The sequence below is a fragment of the Pelophylax lessonae genome (genome assembly GCF_965119305.1).
Source record: "Pelophylax lessonae genome assembly, chromosome: 1".
Taxonomy (NCBI): domain Eukaryota; kingdom Metazoa; phylum Chordata; class Amphibia; order Anura; family Ranidae; genus Pelophylax; species Pelophylax lessonae.
This window is the reverse complement of record NC_138768.1, coordinates 354,011,094-354,032,838: the sequence shown is the minus strand read 5'-3', so window position 1 is coordinate 354,032,838 and position 21,745 is coordinate 354,011,094. Positions and strand designations below refer to the sequence as shown.

General features: G+C 45.0%; 1 protein-coding gene across 1 annotated transcript in view; it reads right to left on the bottom strand.

The window, feature by feature from the left end:
* Positions 1 to 21,745, bottom strand: part of LOC309557387 (uncharacterized protein) — a gene marked incomplete at its 3' end in the record, with an annotated part of 146,257 nt that overhangs the window by 69,992 nt on the left and 54,520 nt on the right. The window contains exons 5-7 of the mRNA XM_082260099.1: positions 21,531 to 21,592; positions 17,619 to 17,766; positions 4,453 to 4,622 (exon numbers count right to left, since the gene is read on the bottom strand). Coding sequence (XP_082116225.1) covers positions 4,453 to 4,622; positions 17,619 to 17,766; positions 21,531 to 21,592 — 380 coding nt within the window. The remainder of the gene's footprint in view (positions 1 to 4,452; positions 4,623 to 17,618; positions 17,767 to 21,530; positions 21,593 to 21,745) is intronic.

The window sequence follows — 21,745 nt, the reverse complement described above, 5'->3', positions numbered from 1 at the left end:
TTGTGTCTAAAAGTACTCATCACCTGAATTCCACTCAGATGTTTCATATATCACTTGCTCCAGAGGAAGCTTACAGTGATAAGCGAAACATGTAGGGCAACCTGGATAAACCTAGGCATCCTGCGACCTGGTAGCGCATCACACAATCTATCGAATGCCTAAACATAGGCAACAGTAATTCAAACAGAAAGTACAGCAAAGTCAATGAGTGCATAAACCAATTGCCATGCAGAACATTACAATACAATGAAGGGTTTGAGGACATGCAAAGTAAAACTCAGACACCAAAAATAGCTATATTCTACGGCTGAAAGTCCATTCATGCCCTTCTCCCACATCAGTAATTCCAACCTTATAGGGTCCCAGAAGTCTAGGGGAACCCAATGACAGGGGTGGGCAGCCCAAGAGAACCACCGCTCCAAAGAAATTTTGGATGAGGCAGAATAGTAAAGGGATAGAGAAGAAGAGGAAAAAGAAGGGGGAGAAATGGAGAAGGGGGAGAGAAAAAAAAAAACACAGACATTGCTCGTGTACTGGACTGGTACTGCTAATGGTCGATATCCATGGGGAGCAGACACATATGCACACTCCACACCCAAGAAGACCCAAACAACCCAAGGTACATCAACTTAACTCAAGTTAGCTCAGGGGTCTCCCTCCAGATATCGCAGCCACGGGTCCCAGATTTTTTCAAACAGTTTCACCTTGTCATTCAGTATTGCAGACAGACGTTCATTAATCATCAACCAAGTCAATTTCGCTCTGAATATCTCAAAAGGTATAGTGGCCGAACGCCAGGACCGTGTTATCACTATTCTAGCCGCCACAAAACTAAATCTTATAAGCAATTTAGCCCCTTTGGGGGCTACATTGATCACTCTCCTAGTTTGATAGGAGGCTTGCCTATTAGGGAAAAACCCGGCCTGGTCAGGGTGCACATAACAAGCCAAAAAGGAATTTAATCTAGTAGCTAGAACCTTAGTCAGGACCTTCAAGTCCACATTAATTAGGGATATGTTGCGATAGTTCGCACATTCCCCATGATCCTTCCCTGGCTTCGGTATCACATGTATAAATGCGTTATTCTCGTGGGGCGGAAGGGGCACCCCCTGCCGTATGGAATTAAAATAGGTGCACATGTGGGGGGTTAAAAGTTCTCCATATTTCCTGTAATAGTGGCCAGAAAACCCATTTGGACCCGAAGCCTTGGATGGATTTAGACTCTTAATGGTGGCCCTGACCTCCGAATTATCTGTATTCTTGTCCATAAGTTCCATGTGAGCAGCACTGAGCTTAGGCAGGGGGATGTCCGCGAAAAATGTATCAGCCTGAGTAGACCGCAACTGTTCTGTTGCTGTGTACAGCGCCGAGTAAAAATCATAAAATTTGGTGACCACCGATCGAGGATTCTGGGAGACTTGGCCATTTTTGAGACAGTTTCACCTTGTCATTCAGTATTGCAGACAGACGTTCATTAATCATCAACCAAGTCAATTTCGCTCTGAACATCTCAAAAGGTATAGTGGCCGAACGCCAGGACCGTGTTATCACTATTCTAGCCGCCACAAAACTAAATCTTATAAGCAATTTAGCCCCTTTGGGGGCGTCTGTCACAAGTTCCCCCAACAACGCATGTCTCAGGGACTTCCGCAGGTTCCCTTGGGTCAAAGAATAGTTACATTGTAGATACGTATCCAATAGCGTCGCACCTTGGGCACACCCACCACACATGGTAGGCCGTTCCCTGCTGACCACAGCCCCTGAAACATAGCGGAGAAGCCCCCGCGACATATGTCGCCAACCTAGCGGGGACCATATACAATTGCAAGAGAACCTTGTAATTTGCCTCAATAATGGAGGTGTTAATTAGGGACCTGGAGGCAGTGTTAGCTAGTTTATGCCAATCTTCCAAGTCTAAGGACTCCTGCAGATCCCCTTCCCAAGCCTCCATGTAACTTAGTTTGCATGAATCAGAGGATGTCAAAATAGCATATATTTGGGAAATATGTCCCCTTAGTTTATCGTATTTTTAACACAAGAATTCCATTCAGGTTCTACAAGCGAGGTCTGACTCAAAGTTTCAAAGTTTTGGCATAGTGTGCGATTTGAGCATAGCGATAGCATTCGGTCTCTGGCATATGCAATTTTTATATCAAAATCCGCTTGGTAAGAAGACCCCTGTGGTCACAGATATCAGCAATGCGCAGGAGGCCCTTATTCGTCCACCACGAGAACACCTGGGGCTCAAGGCCCAGGGCGAAGTCAGGGTTTCGGAACAGAGGGGCCAACCGCTTATGTGGAGACCCAAAGTGAAATTTCCTGGAGAGCCTGTCCCACAGACCCAGGGAGACAGAAAGCGAGGGACACATAATGGCCGGGCGGGACTTCTGAGGCAGCCATAGCAAGTGAGAGATCAGCTGGGCCCCACCGGAAACAGATTCCATTCGTAGCCACAAAGGGAGTGCGGCCTGCGAATGGGATCTGATGAGTTGAGCAATCTGGGCTGCATAAAAATATTTAAAGAAGTCCGGGACCCCCAGGCCACCCCTCCCCTGGGGGGCGTGGAGAGTGCTTTTTTTAACCCTCGGTTTCTTAGTACCCCAAATAAATGAGAGCATTTTCTTCTGAAAGGAGAGAATATCCGGTCTATGAAGCTGTATAGGGAAAGTACAGAATAAATACAACAGTTTTGGAAGCAACACTATCTTTAGGGAGTGAATTCTGCCAAACCAGACGGGGGTCTGAGCTGCCATCTGGTTAGGTCCTCCGAAAGTTTTCTAAGCAATGGCGGGTAGTTCAAAGAATACAGAGTGCGTAAAGAGGGGGTAAGGTTGATTCCCAGATAGGGAAGAGCCTGAGTTTGCCATTGGAAAGAAAAGTTTAGTTTCAATAGCTCCACTGTGCCATGGTCTAGGGACACATTCAGTGCCTGAGATTTTGCGTGATTGACTGTGAGTCCCCGAAATCCGCAAGAAGTGGCCAAGTGCTTTATATAGATTGGGTATTGAAGGGTTCCAGTGCCAGGACGAAGAGTAGCAGCGAGAGGGGACATCCCTGTCGGGTGCCCCTGTGGATCTGTAAAGGAGCCGATCTGTGACCCCTGACCATAACCGAAGCCTCTGGTCTATCATAAAGCACTTTAAGAATAGACATGAAGCGAGGGCCAAACCCCGTATCTGTCCATCACATAGAAAAGGTAGTCCAATGAGATGGAGTCGAATGCCTTGTGGACATCCAGGGAGAGCAACATCCCCTTCCTGGGCCCACAAGCATCCCAGTCGGAGTTGAGTGCCGAGATCACATTGATCACTCTCCTAGTTTGATCGGAGGCTTGCCTATTAGGGACAAACCCGGCCTGGTCAGGGTGCACATAACAAGCCAAAAAGGAATTTAATCTAGTAGCTAGAACCTTAGTCAGGACCTTCAAGTCCACATTAATTAGGGATATGTTGCGAGAGTTCGCACATTCCCCATGATCCTTCCCTGGCTTCGGTATCACATGTATAAATGCGTTATTCTCGTGGGGCGCAAGGGGCACCCCCTGCCGTATGGAATTAAAATAGGTGCACATGTGGGGGGTTAAAAGTTCTCCATATTTCCTGTAATAGTGGCCAGAAAACCCATCTGGACCCGAAGCCTTGGATGGATTTAGACTCTTAATGGCGGCCCTGACCTCCGAATTATCTGTATTCTTGTCCATAAGTTCCATGTGAGCAGCACTGAGCTTAGGCAGGGGGATGTCCGCGAAAAATGTATCAGCCTGAGCAGACCGCAACTGTTCTGTTGCTGTGTACAGCGCAGAGTAAAAATCGTAAAATTTGGTGACCACCGATCGAGGATTCTGGGAGACTTGGCCATTTTTGAGACGCAACTAGGGGAGTGCCGCAGTAACATTCAGAGGGTTCAACTTTCTAGCTAAAATTGTATTTGGCTTATCAACCAATGCATAGAATTTATGTTTAGACCACCTGACCAATTTTTCCGCCCATGTAGCTCCTTTGTGTTTAATAAAATGCCAGAGCCAGATGGTTCCCCATTGAGTGGTATATTCACTATAAAGAAATTCTACAAATTTCTAGAAATACAGTACTTCTTGCCTCTGAGGCATAAAAAACTGTGTATCATTTTGCCTCATCTGTTTATTAAACGCAATAAACAATATAAACTCAAGCAGCACTGCTTGTCTAATTCGCCCATTGAGTAAGAGAGGAATACTGACAGTGGAGGTTTTAAGGGCCAGATAGGAACAGCCAAAGAGATAGATTTGGCCCTAGGGCCACAATTTGTTTAGGTCTGACCTATACGTAGCCATTAAATACTTTAAACTACAATGCAATATTATTTATGATCTTATGCTAAAACATATTTTGTGACCGAATATTAAAAGCATGGTAAAATAAATAAAATATATGCATAATGATCTAGAATATTGCATATGTTTAGGGGTTTTACCATAAGAGAAGTCTTGCAATGCTGGAAAAGTTTCCCAAGGCCTTCTTCTGTTATGTTCTGGCTCTCATCATGGCAGCGATATAAAGACAATGTTTCAGGGTGATGAAGTCCTATAGACACTAGACAGTTGTCACTGAGGGAATGGCAGTTTATAATCTTAATCATCTTCCCTAAATCAAAAGAAGAAAAATGATAGTCAAAAGTATTTCATAAAAGAGCACTGCATCAAACACAGAAAAAACTGGCTGAAAAAAATGAAAAAGAAAAAACTGGCTGAAAAAAATGAATACAGCCACCACATCCAAGTACTGGTAAGCTACAATATAATATATTTTTGTTAATGGGTTTACAAGTTTTCAAGTTATTTTTGGGATTTGTCTCATGTTAAGCAATTTTTCTGCTTGTTACTGTAAATGGTGTTGATTTGGACTCATTTTGTATGTTCTATTTGCTTTATTTTAAATCTGCTTTCTAAAGGAATTTCTCTATGAATTTGTATATGAGACATATCAGCACTGCAGACTAATGACATACTATCTGTATAATAAAATACAGTTTTTCTTTTGTTTGCCGTTCAATCACCAGAGAAATATTTCTTGTTTGCTACTGGTGACCGCTCAGTCACTATGCAACCTGGATAAACATTGAGATCTTATCCACCTTCAGTTATCCTGTACAAGCACTGCCAATTGCAGCACTCAGACCTCTACATAAAATAAACATTTTGTTCAGAAAACAGACGAACAGCGACTCTGACGTTGTGCTTTGATACTGTGAAGTACTGTGCATGTTTGTCCAAGGTGTTAATATTTGTACTGGAATTTAGAAGATAAATGACGCAGTACCTAGGCAACATCTAATAGTACAACCAGCTAGCTTCCCTGTGCCCCAGGCCAGAACGTTTTACATGAACTCTGCTTACCTGTGTGATTATATAGCGTATCATACAGACATACCAGCATACAAACAAATGCATTCATTTGAAATAAGGTTTTTAGGGGATATCTGTGATTACACTCCATATGTGGAGTGCCACATCCCTAAATTGGAGTGCCATGTGCCACATCCCTAAATTAGAACATGGAATTGGAAGTTGCCCTTTTATGGGACTTTTAAGGCACTTGACCAATATAACAAGTGTATCCATAAAATCAAAATGTATTCATATTTCATACAAGAGAGTTTCTCTGCTCTCTGTTGAAATTTTTATTTCTACTATGGAGGATGCAGAAGAAGTGAGAACACCTAAGCGTGTACTAGAATATCCATTGCTCTAAGGCCGGGGTTGGCAAGTCGTCGATCGCAATCTACCTGTCGATAGTGGGAAGCCAGCAGGTAGATCACGATCAGGGCTGTACCGATGCTTCCCCCAGCCTCCGCCGCTCTTCTTTTACTAGCAGAGAGGATTGAGAGGCAGCACAATGCTGGATGGAGGGGGGGAGCACAACAGCTGCTTTAGTAAACTTTGGAAGTTAACCAGCAGGTGATTGGTTGCTGGGCAGTCCTAGCAGCCAATCACCTGCTTGTTAACAGGAAAAGTTAACTCTGGCAGCTGCCGTCTACCACCCTTCATCCAGCACTGTGCTGCCTCTCACTCTGCTCTGATGTACAGCTGCTGTACGGTAGGAGTGAGCTAACTATGGCTGTGTGCTCTGAACACAGAGGAAACAGCTATAGAGGGGCAGAGGACACTACTGTGGGGGGGGGGGGGGGTGTTGCAAACAAAGCTGCTATGGGGGGGGCAGAGTACACTACAATGGGAGGATGGAGGAGGAGGTTGCAGAGGACACTGCTTTGGAGGGGAGACAGAGGACACTACTGTGGGGGGGGTGCAGAGTAAACTGCTATGGGGTAGTAGAGGATACCTCTGTGGGGTGTAGATTCAACTTCTATGGTGGGGCAGAAGACACTACTGTTAGGGGGGTTGTGGAGGACGCTACTGTAGGGGGGGTGGCAGAGGACACTGCAGAGAAGGGGCAGATGACACTACTGTGTGGGGAGGGTGCAGAGGACAGTGCTTTGCAGGGGGGCATGAGACACTAATGTGGGGGGGGGGGTTCAGGGGACACTGCTATGGGGGGCAGAGGGCACTACAGTAGTGGGAGGGGACAGAGGACACTGCTTTGTGGGGGGGGGTATAGGACACTACCATGGGTGTGGGGGGAAGAGGACACTATTGTGTGGGGGAGGTAGAGGGGCAGAAAACACTACAGTGGGGGGGGGGACATAGTAAATTACTAGGGGGGGTGGGTGATGTGAAAGGGGGCAGAGGACACTACTGTGGGGGGGGGGGGCAGAGGATACTACTGTGGGGGGAGGGATTTGAAGCAAAGTAGCGACACTACTTGTGTTTTATTGGAGTCTTTGTTTTATTTTATTTTATTTTTTAAAGAACAGCGATGATGCACAACCCCCACCCCACCCCCTGGGATCTTTGACATCCTCCATGTTGTCCAAGTAGATCTCAACTTCTAAAAGGTTGCCTACCCCTGCTCTAAAGTGAGCAACAACATATCCAGGCACTATGGTAAGAAGACTTGTGCCCAAAACAGAGCATCTGCTATCACACTTGCTTGAGCAGACTCTTTAAAGTTGAACCCCAATCAAAAGCCAAAATACATATAAGCCTAAATTCTTATATGATAGCTGTTAGACATGTGCATGTGTTTAGTTTTGGATAGATTCGTTATGTTACTAATTTTGTTTAGTTTTGGAATTAGTTTAGTTTGGTTTAGTTTTTGTTATATTTTGTTTTGTTTATTCATTTTCTAACAAATTCCAAATTTTCAAACCAATTCAAATTCTGTGTGAAGAATAGCTGGTTGTTAAGCAGCGTGCCAGGACGTCCCCGACCAAGGCATGCTGGATCGGTGATGTCACAAGGGGGCAGGGACACCAGGGTACGCCACCAGGTGGCCCCGCTCCTTACCTATTAAAGAACTGTCACCTGGCGGAGTAGGCATTAGGCAGTCAGCCTTCGTCGCGGGCGTAGAGTTTTTTTTTTTTCGACACTCCGACATTGCAGGGGGGATTGTGATTAATGATGGATGTAGGGTTGCAATGTACCCCGTACCCATTCACATGGGGGGGACGGGATCTGGGGGATCAGGGTTGTCGGTAAGAGGCCCTTATCCCCATTAACATGGGGAAAAGGTGCCCCATGCACCAAAGCACCCACCCCCCCATGTTGAGGGCATGTGACTCGCTCGCCCCCCCCCTTTCCTGGCCCACCAGGCTGCATGCTCAGATAACGGTCTTGTATGGATTTTAAGAGGGGCCCCGTGCCGTTTTGTTTATTTGTATTTTGGCGTGAAACAATAAAAGTGAAAAATTCCTCTAAATATAGTGCCTGGGGGTCCCCTTAGTCTGCCTGAAATGTGGCGCATCTGTACAATGTATAAAACCTGCTGCAGCAAAAATGAAATTTCTAAAGAAAAAAAAAGTAAAATGACATTTAAACTGACTCACGGTTGCAATTGCTGGCCCGGCTATTTTAAAAAAAATAAAGGAAAAAAAACAGCATGGAGCCCCCCCAGAATCCATACCAGACCCTTATCCAAGCACGCAGCCTGGCAGGCCAAGAAAGGGGGGGGGGGCGAACGTCCCCCTCCTGAACCATACCAGGCCATATGCCCTCAACATGGGGGGGTGGGTGCTTTGTGGCAGTGGTGTCTCTCCTCCCACTCCAAAGCACCTGTCCCCATGTTGATGGGGACAAAGGCTTCTTTCCGACAACCCTGGGCAGTGGTTATGGGGGTCTGCAAGCAGGGGGCTTATCGAAACCTGGAAGCCCTCTTTAACAAGGGTTTCCCCAGATCCCACCCCCCCCCCCATGTGATTAAGTATGGGGTACATTGCACTCATACTCATTCACCAAAAAAAGTGTCAAAAATAAAGAAAAACAGTAGAAGCCCTTCATTTTTTTAGGTCCAGGGGTGCGGCGGGTGTCGTGATTGACAATGGATCTACACCGGGGGTCACTGTTTTTTTCTTTTTTTTTTTTTAGTAAAGGAATTGTCAAAAACCTGTGTACTGTTTTTATTTATTTTTGACACTTTTCTTTGTGAATGAGTAGGGGTAGAATGTACCCCACATCTTGTTAAAAGGGGCTTCCAGATTCTAATAAGCCCCCTGCCCACAGGTCCCCACAGCCACAGCCCAGGGATGTCAGGAAGAGGCCCTTGTCCCCATCAGCATGGGGACAAAGTGCTTTGGGGGGGGCGCTAGCTTGCCCCCCAACCTTTTACTTAACCTGCAGGGATGCATGCTCAGATAAGAGTTTTTTTACATTTTGGCATGACAGGCCTGGTATGGATTTGGGGGACCCCCATGCTGTTTTTTTTTTAACATTTTTGTTTTGCTGGCATTATTTTGTTTACATTTCAGCTGTCAGTGGGGAAGCCCGCTGACAGCTGATGAGTCATTGGTTGTTAAGGACGCAGCAGCCGCTTCCCGACCGCTACTTAACAACCAGCTATTCTTCATACATAATTCAAATCAGTCAATCATTTTTTGACTGATCCGAATTCTAATCGTTCTGAAAATGTGGAATTCCTTTGAAAACAAATAAACAAAATTAATGTTGGTTTGTTTTGTTGAAATTCGTTACTTTTTGATACTATTTCATTTGGAGATTCGGATACATCGGAATCTCCAAATAACCAAAAATTTGTCCGAATTTGTACGTCTAAAAGCTGTTTCCTACTGCCAAATGATTTATATTACTGTCCGTCCAGTACTGAGATTTACACAGCCCTACTAGACAGGTTTGTGACCTTACTTTTTTTCTTCTGCAGTAATACACTAGAGCCTGGTCACCTCCTTGCCTTCAGTCTGTGAGTGGGCAGACATGATTTATCTCTCTTCTCCTGTCAGTATGTTCCTAGTCAGCAGTCGCTCTCCCAGTCTAAGTTGTACTGTTGTATAAAGGACATTGGAATGCTGATATTAAATCAAATTCAGTTACTTACACTAGTTGTATTTAAAAATAATTGCAATGGTATTTAATAAATAAATAACTGCATCAATATGATGTTTTAAATTCTGCCCAGAATCTGGTGCAATAACTGGCAAACACAAATCCAGGAAAATCGGCTTCTTTGTAGTTATTCCTGCTTTTATGATGGAAAAAATAAGTCCTGCATTGTTTTACCTATAAGCATAGTACAATAGGTTACATATTACAGATGATCACTATTGATAATTGTCTACTTTTTATTTTGGATATACTAGCCTGACTTCCCAGGTGTTTATTAAACTATTTGATTCGTTTTATATGACCTGGTTACTTCATGTATTCTTTGTTTTCAACCTGCTTTCTCTTAATATGTTTTTAGCTCACTGTTGATTTATGCTAATTTTAATCAATTTGTTAGATTACAGCTTGTTTTCCAACAAAACGCTAAATATAGCTACAAAAATAACTTATGTGAATAAGACAGCTGCTCTTGTAGCTTTGTACTTTTTTCTCCAACCAAACATGAATAGAAAGAAACAAACTCATTCATCAAATATTTGTCATCATCATTATTAATTAGAATTGCTGTTTACTTTTCTTGCGAATGTTAACAAAATAATTCTATCGAAATGTGAAGTGGAGTCAACAGATTATCAAGCTGTTTACAATATCAACAGAATTACAGAAGATGGAAACAAATTCCATTTAAAGATGAGTGAAGCTTTTTTAAGTGGAACTTAAGTTCTAAAAGTGAACCCGGTATTGCAGCGCTGCTCATTATTACATAAATAAATTCAATAAATAAACATGTTCAAAATAGAATATATAAACTAGTGCAAATGTCCGAAATCGTGAAGTGACCGAGTTCTCTAGTTAGCAGCGAAAAGAGAAGGTATGGGACGGGCTATAAAGACATAGCCACATGGAGCAAAAATAGTACGCATAAGGGGGCGTACCGTGTATTTTTAAGGTTTTACTTCCTGGTGTCGGCTCTTCAGCCCGAGGATTATTTCCACCATCTTGTATGCTGAAAGCAAAGCAAGGTCGGTGTTCTAAAATTTACCGGAAGCTGTTAGGAAAGCAGAGAGCTGGCCACACGGGCTGGCAGGGAAGGCTGTGACTACACTGCAGGATTTATTGAAGTGCTTTTGATCAAGCGCATTGTGGTAAGTAGACAACCACAAGGGGGTCACCCCGTTTGATGCACACAGTGGAGCACAGAACACTTTATCTGCACCTGATGGACACTTTATATGGACTTTATGATTTTTAATTATTTATGCATTTATGAATTGAAGCATTTATTGCTTGCACTATACATACTTTGCACATGTTTGCACATTTGCACTAGTTTATATATTCTATTTTGCACATGTTTATTTATTGAATTTATTTATGTAATAATGAACAGCGCTGCAATACAGGGTTCACATTAATTTAAAGGCACTAGCACTTTAAATTGCAGCAAGCAGCTACTGATTGCACAGACACTTTCTATTTATTTCTATATATTTATTTATACTATACCACAAGCGCGAGGTTTCACTGTTATACATTAAGTTCTAAAGGACTCACCTCTCTGTTGGTGGGACATCCATAAGCTCCCTCACTGATGCCAACATCTTTGCCTGTCTTCTTCTGGGTTCGACATCTTTGGACATTTTGATTGACAAGCCCTGGGTGACACAACTCCCACCCATACATACAGACAATAAAGTGGAACTTTATGTACAAAACCAAAATGGGCGAACAGGCTGGGTTTTTGCAGGCAGGACATGCTTTGTCTCTTCTGCATTAAAATGACCCACCTGCCTGCCCGCCCCTGTGACACAGTATGCCTGGAGCTATAAACAGTACAGTTCAGCTTTAATTGAGCCTAGCACCCAGCAGATGCCACATCAATATGCATGTACAGCTCAGTATACAGTCTTTAGAAGTTGCGGAACAGGCAGGCAATAAGAGTGCGTATTTCTATTCTGCAATAAAATGCCTGCCTGCTTGCAAATGTTTTATTAACGAAAGAGAAGTATGGTCAAAGCTTGTTTAGCTATACTTCTCATGTGGGTCACAGCAGTGCACTTACTTTTGCACCTGTGACCCAGAATCAGCCTACAGAGAGCTGAAGTCCACTGTAGGTTTACGTCACAGACCCGCTTCTGTCTCTAAGAGAATATTGACAATAATGTCAAGATCCACTGATTCCTGACTGGATGCTGGCTCAGCCTCTCTGTGCACTGCTGAGAGCGTGAGCCAGCCGTTTGCGCCCCCTCTACAGTCCGGTGCTCCATTAAGCTCCAGAGGGGCAGAGCAGAGAGTAGTGATTGAGTCATCACTTTCTGCTCAGAGTGGACCAGAGAACTGAGGGATCAGTGATCACCTGATCGCTCAGTTCTCGGGCTTAGAGGCGATGGGGAGCGATTAGTGAACTCTTGTGCTTCTAAAAATTAGGTGCTGAACTTGGAAAAAAGAGAACAGTCAGAATGATGTTGTTTTCGTTTTTTTTATATTCGAGAGAGTGCCAGCATTAATGCACACAGGGCAGAAAAAGATCAGCTTTAGTGTTTGATTCAAGTAATTTTGCTTTCAGGTATTTCTAGGGGATGGGGGGGAGGGGCATAACAAAGAGGAAGATAAAGAATGATGAAGAGGAATAAAAAGAAAAGGGGACGAATGGCCTCTTTTATTTATGGGGAAGTGGCAGGTGAGGATAGCTTAGAGTAAAGAATAGCCTGAGTTAGTTGTCAGGTAGTTTAGAGCCTGTCAGATGTAATGTAAGCTGATTGGCTATGGGGTGATAGCTAGTTTACCCGAGTATCCAGGGAGAATAAGCCCCTTACCCGTTTGAGCCGGTTTTTCCCGCCTGAAAGATTTGAAGATGATTGGTCAAAAGAGTTCAAGAGGTCCTATTTAAGGGCCTCCTCACAGATGAGTCGTCACGTCGCCGGTCAAGAGGAGAAGAAAGAAGTCAGCCCAGCGGTTCTCCAGACGGAAGAAGCGGTCGGTGCAGCGGCGGTCGAGAAGGGTCATCGTCGGTCGGCAGCGGCTTTCCTCCTTCGTAGCGGTACTAGCCCAGCGTTTTCGGGCGGAAGACGGCGGCTTCCGGAGCGGTTCCTGGCTGAAGGCAGAAGAAGAGAAGACAGGCGGTTCCGCTTACCTCAGGAGAGATGAGCCTCATGAGAAGACTGATCGAGCGGGCGGGCGAGGCTGGCGGTGAAGATTGGATCCGGCGGTGTCTCGAGCTGCCGCTCATCGCGGAATCCGGTGGAGCGGCGGGCGAAGATGGAGCGGGACCGGTATCAAGGGCAGCCGCCGGAAGTGAAGTCGGACGGGGATCGGCTGACGTAACGGTCCCGGACGGAAGAGCGTCATCCTCGGCGACGACGGGCGGAGAAGACGTCACGGGAAGCAGTGTGAGCAGGCGCGTCACACCCGGAAGAGCCGGCCAGGGGATCGGGCCGGTGAAGAGGCGGCGCAATCCGCGCCATCGTTTCTCCCCTCCGGTGGAGGTCCGACGCGCCCGGGAGGGGCAGCGGAGAATCGCCAAGGAGCGGCCAAGCTGGAAGACCTGCTCCGGGTGACGGAGCGAGGGCCCAGTCGGCGGCGGCAAGATCGGTCGGCGGGACGAGGAGTTCGGAAGGGATCGCGCCGGCGAGATCAGGTGAGGAGATCTTCGTGGATACTGTGGTAGCCCCCTCCCTGGTCACTAGGCCCCCCAGGACACAGCAAATAGGACCGGAACACACCACCAGGGGCACTGTCGCTCAGGACAGTGCCCCCCTGCCTGCCATGTCAGGGTTATTACAGAACTTTCTGAAGGACTTTAAGTCCTTATTGGAAACCAGCACAGATGCTGGGTTGTGTACCCCCGCAACTGTGCTACCATCCCCTGCTGCCATATCTGCCCCCACTGCTACTATATCGGGCGACATGGTGGCTCCTCAGCCTGTTCCTTCACCTAGGGATGTATGGATTCCTCCCATGGGCAATTTGGAGGTTGAACCTCATAGGCCCCAGAGCTTACATTCTGATATGTCGGCTTCTTATCTCCTGGCTCAATCACAGAATCTGCCGGAGACTTCCCTTAGGGAAACTCTCACCTGTGAAATGTCCCCGTTAGGATTCCACTTATCTGAGTCCGTCAAAGAGAGGATCTGGCAGGGACATTTTGTAGATATGTTGTCACTGTTGCCTTCAGCTAGAGATTTTGTTGCTAGGGGTGATAAGAAGGACGATGATGAGCGGAGGCGCCCTATTTCCAAATCTTTCAACAACTGGTTGCAGGGCTTTTTTATTTTTTTCATCGGTTATGTGTGAACGTTTAACTGCTAAAAGCATCGGGCTATTTCAACATGCCGATATTATACTGGAAGCGTACAAAAATTTTGGTGGGACCTCCTGGTTTCAGTACGATGTGGCTTTTCGCCAAAAGCTGGCGGTGCAGCCCGCTATGAAATGGGGAGTAAAGGATGTCAGCCTTTGGCTGGACCTTTTTCTCCCACAAAGGTCAATGTTTCCCAGGCAGCCCTTTCCGAGCCAGCAGCCCCAAGCCTCCTCCTCAGGTTTTCAATTTAGAAAAGGAGTGTGCTTTAACTTCAATGAATCCGTCTGTAAGTGGCCGGGTTCATGCAAGTACAGGCACGAATGCGCCTTTTGCTCTGGGACCCACCCCATTGCAAAGTGCTTCAAGAGGCAAGGGGGTCAGGCCACGGGTGTTCTGCAAAAAGGCGGTAACCCCAGTGAGCCTCACCGCCATGCTCCCGTGGCTTCAGCGTTACCCAGACAGGGCGAAAGCCACCCTCCTAACTGAGGGTTTTACGGATGGTTTCCCCCTGCCCAAATTTTATGGTCAGGGTTGTAGGTTGGTGGAGAATCTTAGGTCTGTTGAGGGTTTGGAATCAGTCGTGGAGGAAAAGGTGAGTAAAGAAATTGAATTGGGTAGATTCGCCGGCCCTTTCTCGGTCCCCCCCTTTAGGAATTTTAGGATCTCCCCTTTGGGCATTGTCCAAAAGAAGGAGCCTAATACTTACAGGCTTATTCATCATTTGTCGTTTCCTTTCGGGGATTCTTTAAATGATGAGATAAGCAAGGATTTAGCTACGGTCCAATATTCCTCATTTGACGATGCCCTGGTGAAATTAAGGGGTCTAGGGAGGGGGGTTTTGATGGCCAAGGCAGACATTAAATCGGCTTTTCGGCTGCTGCCGGTACACCCGGACGCATTTAATTCCCTTGGGTTTTTCTTTTCGGCAATTTTTATTTTGACAGATGTCTCCCTATGGGATGTTCACTGTCATGTTTTTATTTCGAATGTTTTGCAACTTTTTTGGAATGGGTCGTTTCGACATTTTGTGATTCGACCGACATCGTCCACTATTTGGACGATTTTTTGTTCTTGGGACGGGCGGGATCTACAGACTGCTTGCGCTTACTGAATGGTTTTGTCCAGTTGTGCGAGCTTTTTGGGATCCCGTTGGCTCATGAGAAAACGGCTTTGCCGTCTACCTGCATTCAATTTTTAGGTATCACCATCGACTCCGAGGTGATGGAGTTTAGGCTCCCGCAAGAGAAAGTGTCTAAACTCAAACTTTGTCTATTGTCTTTGATCCGGAGGCGTAAGGTTCGTCTTAAGGAGATGCAGTCCTTGCTTGGTTTGCTGGCATTTGCTTCCAGGGTCATTCCCCTGGGTAAGCTATTTTCCAGGAAACTGTATGCGACGATTGCTGGTCTCAAGTCGCCCAATTCTCATGTGAGGTTAACTCAGGAGGTCAGGGAGGATATGTTGGTGTGGTTCCAGTTTTTGACGGATTTTAATGGCAAAAGTGTTTGGCAGGAGGAATTTATCCTGGACAAGGACTTTTGTCTTTTCACTGATTCAGCGGGTTCGGTTGGCTTCGCCGCCATTTGGCGCACACATTGGTGCGCCGACCGCTGGTGTCAGAGATGGGTTCAGTTGGGTTTCACACGCAACAGCGTTCTTCTGGAGCTCTTTCCCATTGTGGTGGCCCTGGAGGTCTGGGGCCATCACTTTCGGAACAGGAGATTGATGGTTAGGACCGATAACAGGGGGGTGATGTTTGCTATCAATTGTTTGTCTTCAAAATCCCCTCCTGTTATAGCATTATTGCGTTACCTTGTGTCTAAATGCTTGTCCTTTAATATTTGGATTAAGGCGACTTTCGTCCCGGGCAAAGATAATGGTTTGGCGGATGCTTTGTCTCGCTTACAGATGGAGCGCTTTTTTACGCTGTTTCCGGAAGCGGACGAGCTGAGCTGTCATTACCCGAGCCACTTATGGTACATAGTTTAGACTTGGTAGCAAGGAATGTATTGCGTTCTTTGGCTCCGTCGACCATGGCAGGATACCAATCTGCATGGTCTCTATGGGTGTCGCATCTTCAGTCATCGGGTGTATCCCCGGATAGTTTTTCGGAACATTTGGTGCTGTCATTTTTAAATTCATTATTCCATAAAGGGTATGCGTGGTCTCACGTGAACAAAATTTTGGCAGGAGTATCGTTTTTCGTTAAGTTAAGGAATTTCCCTTCATGCATTTCCTTTTTTACGGTACGTCAAGCCCTGAAGGGATATCGGAAAGCGACTTTTTTGCCTGATTCTAGGAAGCCCGTCACTGTCTCACTTTTGGTGAGTTTGTGTTCAATTACGTCGTCCGTTTGCTTTTCTTATTATGAGTCGGTCCTTTTTCAGGCGGCTTTTTCGTTGATGTTTTTTGCGGCACTGAGAATTTCTGAGCTAGTGCCGACAAATAGGACGCTTAGCTCCGGTCTTTTTATCTCGGACGCAATTTTATCTGACATGACCTGTAGCATTTTGATACGTTTCTCTAAGACGGATCAGTTGGGTGTTGGGAAGCGTGTTGAATTGCACAGGTTTCGCAACTCATCAGTATGTCCGGTGCGTTTACTGAATAAATTTTTGGCTATTAGAGCGGCCGGTTCCGTATTCTTGTTCAATCACCAGGATGGTAGGCCATTGACTGGCTATCAATTTAATGCAGTTTTTAGGAAGTATCTCGTTCAGTTGGGGCTGGATAAGGAAAGGTTGACTTCCCATTCCTTTCGTATCGGTGCCGCTACTGAAGCTGCGAGATTGGGTCTTGATGATCAATTGGTTAAGAAGTTGGGTAGATGGAAGTCGGATGTTTTTCAATCTTATATCCGCCCTGACACTGTTTGTTAAAATTTTCAGGACGATGTCTGACCATATGGATCATCGGACACTCTTTCGTGCACTGGGCTCGTGCACGAGCCAGAAGACGTTCTTATGGTGAAAACCTCGGCTTAGATCCCAATTATTATAGGATTCAGTGGTTTAGCAAGAGAGGAATGCTGTGGTCGGAATTTCGTCCCGAAATTTTTAGACTTCTGCAGTTTCTCCCCCCCCCCCCCGGATATACTGGTAGTGCACCTTGGGGGGAATGATGTAGGTAGAGCTAGAACTTTGGATCTGATTTTTGCAATCCGGGATGACCTACAATTGTTAAAGTTGTCGTTTCCTTTTATGACCGTGTTTTTTTCGGAGGTCATCCCGAGACTCGCTTGGTTCAAGCATTGTTACTTGAGACCATTCGAAAAAATTCGTAAGCGCGTCAACAGGGCTCTAGAAAAGCTGCTGCGCATCGTCTGTATTTTATCTTTCAGGCATAGGGAGTTAGAGGGTGGTACTAGTGGACTGTACAGGTTTGATGACACCCACTTATCAGACATTGGCCTTGATTCTTTTAATGCCAACCTGGGTACTTGCATAGAAGAGGCCGCGTGTTGGGGGTGTGCCAGGCGGGTGTGAGCCGCCTGCCTTTTGGATGTTTCGATATATTTATTTGTTAATGGCAACCTGGGTCGTTGGGACCGGGTTGTTTTCTATACTGCTGTTTTATTCAAGTTTAAAAAGATTTATCGATCTTTAATGTGTGAAATAATAAACGGCCGCGGCCTCTTTCATTCCAAAATTAAGTCTGAAGGTGTCTTATTTAATATTTTAAGATAAGGTTAAGGAAATCCTGCCTACTGCCCCATAACATTTAATAGACTTTAAAGAGGATTAGCTAGCTGAAAAGACAGTCACATCAACGGAGATGTAATTTGATGAACCCAATAATCTTGTTTTTTAAGTAGACCCTGCTTTTCATTTAATTATAATAAAGACTGTGGGTTTGGAATGCCCTTATAAGAAATACCAAAGAGGTACTTACATAAGCTGTCATCATTTGCAACGTATCTGAACCTTCTGCATACTTGAGCAACATTAGCCAGGTCTTTATGCAACAAATTAGCAAAAATGTTAATCCACAGTTCATCTGGTAGAAGTAGCCACATGGAATCATGGTCTCCATCTGGAGCCTGCACCACAAAGAAACATAATTTAGGCAAATACTGCATTCAGTCTAGTATTAACAGAGTTGTACAAGATGGTACATAATGAAAATTGTACTTATGTTACGATCACAGTAAAAATACTGGTCAAAAACAGCATCATAACTAAGGCAGCCCATACATGAGTCCATTTTTTATTCAAATAGCAGGTTGAATTACAAAAACTGACCTGGTTCCCCCATCCACGTTTTAAGGCGGATGAGGGAATCCTCTCTGCTGTGTCATTATATTCTGACAGTGGGGAGACATCCCTTCTGTTAGAATACACTGATCAATGTTGCTGGCTAAAGCCTGTGGCACTTATCAAGTGGGGAAAAGCCAACTTTTGCACAACCACAGTGCCCATACATGGATCGCATGTATGGCTAGCTTAGGCTTCAAGAGTAGATGGAGGGCAAGGAATATGTGCTAGATCTTAAAAGAGAAGTTTGGCCAAACCATTTTTTGCTATACATCTCTTTTGGCTCATAAGGGAACATTTACTCCTTCTCCTGTGACCCAAGGTCAGTTGATAGTATGCTATTGCCTGCTGTCAGCTGACAGGCAAGAGCTGGGCCATCTTCGGAAGGATCCTGACAATATTATTGGGATCCACCTGTCTGCATGATTGGCTAGCTCTGCTTTTTAGCACGTGGCTGAGAGATGAGAGCTAGAGCCAGCCGCAAGCCCCCCCCCCCCCCCTATTCTGAAGGAGCAGATCAGGGGGCAGTAATAGACAGTCAGGGTTCTCTGCTATGAGAAAGCCCCAGGGAAGCATGAAACCTAGCCGCTGGTGATGCTGTTCTCCTCTATTTGTGTTTTTGGGTATGTTTTTATGGACTTGCTGAAATAAAAGTGATTTTACTGGCTGTGCGGCCAAACAGAATTGTTTTTGTCCATTGCAATCCGTGATGGATGGGGTCAGCAACTTGTCTGTGTGTTTGTGGAGGTGGAGATGGAGATGGGAGACTGACCCACAGCAGTGTTCACACACATCTCCACTATAAGTAGCTCTCTAAGAGCCGGCATAGAACAGCTGCAGTGTCACATGGATGCTGCAGCATGAAGAAGAGTATGTATGTTTGTTCTTTTTACAAAGTCCAAAATTCTACTTTAAAATGGTTGCAAATCTCATAGAATATCCCTTTATAGTGTGTACTTGTCCAGAGCACTAAGTGTAATTTCTCTCTGCTGCCTTGTTCCTCTGCTATCTGCATTAATCACTTCTGACATGTTTTCCTGAAATCCTAGATAAAAAGGTGACAGGTGAAGGAGCTCCAGCACACAGCCTGTGATTGACAGCATCAGCTCTGTTTGTGTGTGCTGTGCGAAGAGGGGGGGGGGGTGTCCCTTCCCTCTAATCAGCTCTCAGAGCTCTCCTCACTAAACTCAGAGTATAATTTCAATTCTCCACCCACTTTTTTTCTGATAGCTCAGGTAAGCTTTTTTAAATTCTGGACTTTTAAAGGCTGTAGAGAAGAGAATAAAATGCAGATAAACAGGTAAAACTTATGTAGGAGGATTTGCTGTGTTTTACCTGAGGCTAGTCATTTGGGGTATATGTAATAGTTTACAATCACTTAAAGTCCAAAGAAAGCCTAAGGCCCCTTTCACACGGCTCCATTCCAGTCGACGGAGCCGTTCTGCTTAGCGGGGGATCGACCAACTGATCCCCGCTGAGCAGGTGGATGACAGCTCCGTCTCCGCTAAGTGTGCAGAGACGGAGGTGTCAGATCCCCGCTGTTCTCTATGGGGAAATCGGATGTTTTCTTTTGAATGACATGGGCCTGAGTTGTAGAACCACTGATGATTTTACTGCTATCTGAGGGCTCCGGTAAAAAGAGGTTTACCTCTACGTCTTGTCCTACAGAAAATGTTTTACCATACAACAATCTAGGAAACTCCCCAACAACAACAAAGAGAGAAATAAAAATGTTTTTTTAGGAGAGCAGGGGAAGGCTAGAACCATGTCAGATTTTTATAACTTTCTTGGTCCCTGTTCGAGATTTTCCTTCCCTCCCTGTCTGGTAAAACCAATAGTCAGCAAGACAGAATGTAAGGCTAAATCTCTTGAACACAGCTCTGAAAAGCAATGAAAAGCAGACAGAGGTCCCAATCCCTCTCTAATCTATGCAGAACTAAAAAAAAAAAAAAAGTTTTTGGTCAGGCATATGTTTAAAGTTAACATTGAATATTTAGTTTGTTTTGTAAAAGATGTAAACAGCTAGGCATAAAGCAGTTCAAATTTCACATTACAACACTTTGTGACATTATATAACTAATATCATTTCAAACAAACATGCAATAAAGTTACAAATCCAGCCCTATGAGGTATGATTTCATCCCGTGGCTTGACCAATTCTGTGCATATTTTTTAACTGCGTTATGATCCATCAGTCTCCATTTCTCTGCAATCTTTCCTATCAGCTCAGTACTTATACATTGTGTCACCTGCATCCTTCCTTCGCCTGTGGATTGTCCCCTCATTGCCTATGACTATATAGAAACTCCACCCCCATCAGCCAAATCCGGAGTACAGTCTAAGCTAAGTGCAACTATTACTGACTGTGATGACTTAACTTCCAGCCCAAGTGTATTCCAATATATGACTCTTCATCTGCTGTTCCAGCCAACATTCTGGAGAATTCATGAAGGGTGTCATAAACACCCTTTAGAGTTCTGTTTTTTGTAAAGTTTTGATGCTTGCATCCGATTCATGTACTTACCACAGATAGGTACATGAATGTGTCGATGCTTGCAGCGAGGGAAGAGCGTCCACACTCTGACAGGCCTGTTCCCCATCAGGTCTGCTTTATTTTTGATTGACAGCCGATGGCAGTGGATGGATCCATAGCCGCTATTTAGTCCAATAGCAGCTTTGGAATCTGCCCACTGTCATGCGCTGTCAATCACAGACAAGGCGGACTTGATGGGGAATTAGTCTCAGAGCCCCGTCACGCTCCATCCACAGGCACAGCATCTGTGAATTTTGAGTTGCCATTTGGGCGAAGCCTGATAAGGAACTTTGATATTAGTTCCCCCACTGAGTCTACCTTGCCAGTTTACCTTACTCAAGAGTCACTATTGGACTGAATCGAGGGCACAGATCCACCAACTGGCATCCACTGTCAGTCACAAGCAAAGTAGACCTGATGGAGAAATAATCTAACACAGTTCCCCATAAGGCTCTGCCCCCTGTCAGTTCAGTGTTACTTACCTCATTGGCTGCTAGGGCAGAAGCATCCTCCATCCTAGGAACCAACCCCCCGCCATAGCTTTTTTGAATTCACTGATTGTGTTTTAGTGATCTGTGTTAGTTTTCTAACTTCTGCTCTTGATTGTACGATATATCTAGACACGTGTTACTTATCTGAACCTGCTCCATGTAGCATTGTCCATAGTAATGGCCCTCCCTGACCCTACCTATCATTAGAATACACATATGACTGCTGATACTATACTACATTTCTTATCTGGGTACTATTGCAATCTGTCCACTGTGCTAACCATCCAGATGTTGTCTGTTTTGATCCTCACCCTCCATTCCAGGTCTTGCCTTGTTTGGCAAAATCTTTGACTTCAGCTACTTGCTTCTGTCAATTTCTGGACTTCTGCTATCCTTCTTTCAGCAGGTGTCTGAAGTACGGGATCTCTAAAACCCACCAATACAATCAACAATCCCATCATTTTTTTTTTTTTTTTTTGGAGGGGTATTCTGTACTGTGTGTTGTGCGTTTTTGTGGTTTATTTACCTGTTGAAGCCTGCAGGAAGAACCATCTGATTTTTCTTTACAAAGATGCTCAGTAACCACCCCTGAAAATAGAAAATATAGTGGAAGCATGGTAGGGGAAAGTCGGTATATAATGTCGTTTTATTAAAGTACTGACCACTACATGTCCCAATCTCTATTTAACTTGACCATTTCTAACAGTGGCCATAAGCTTTTACTCTATTTTGATCACAGAG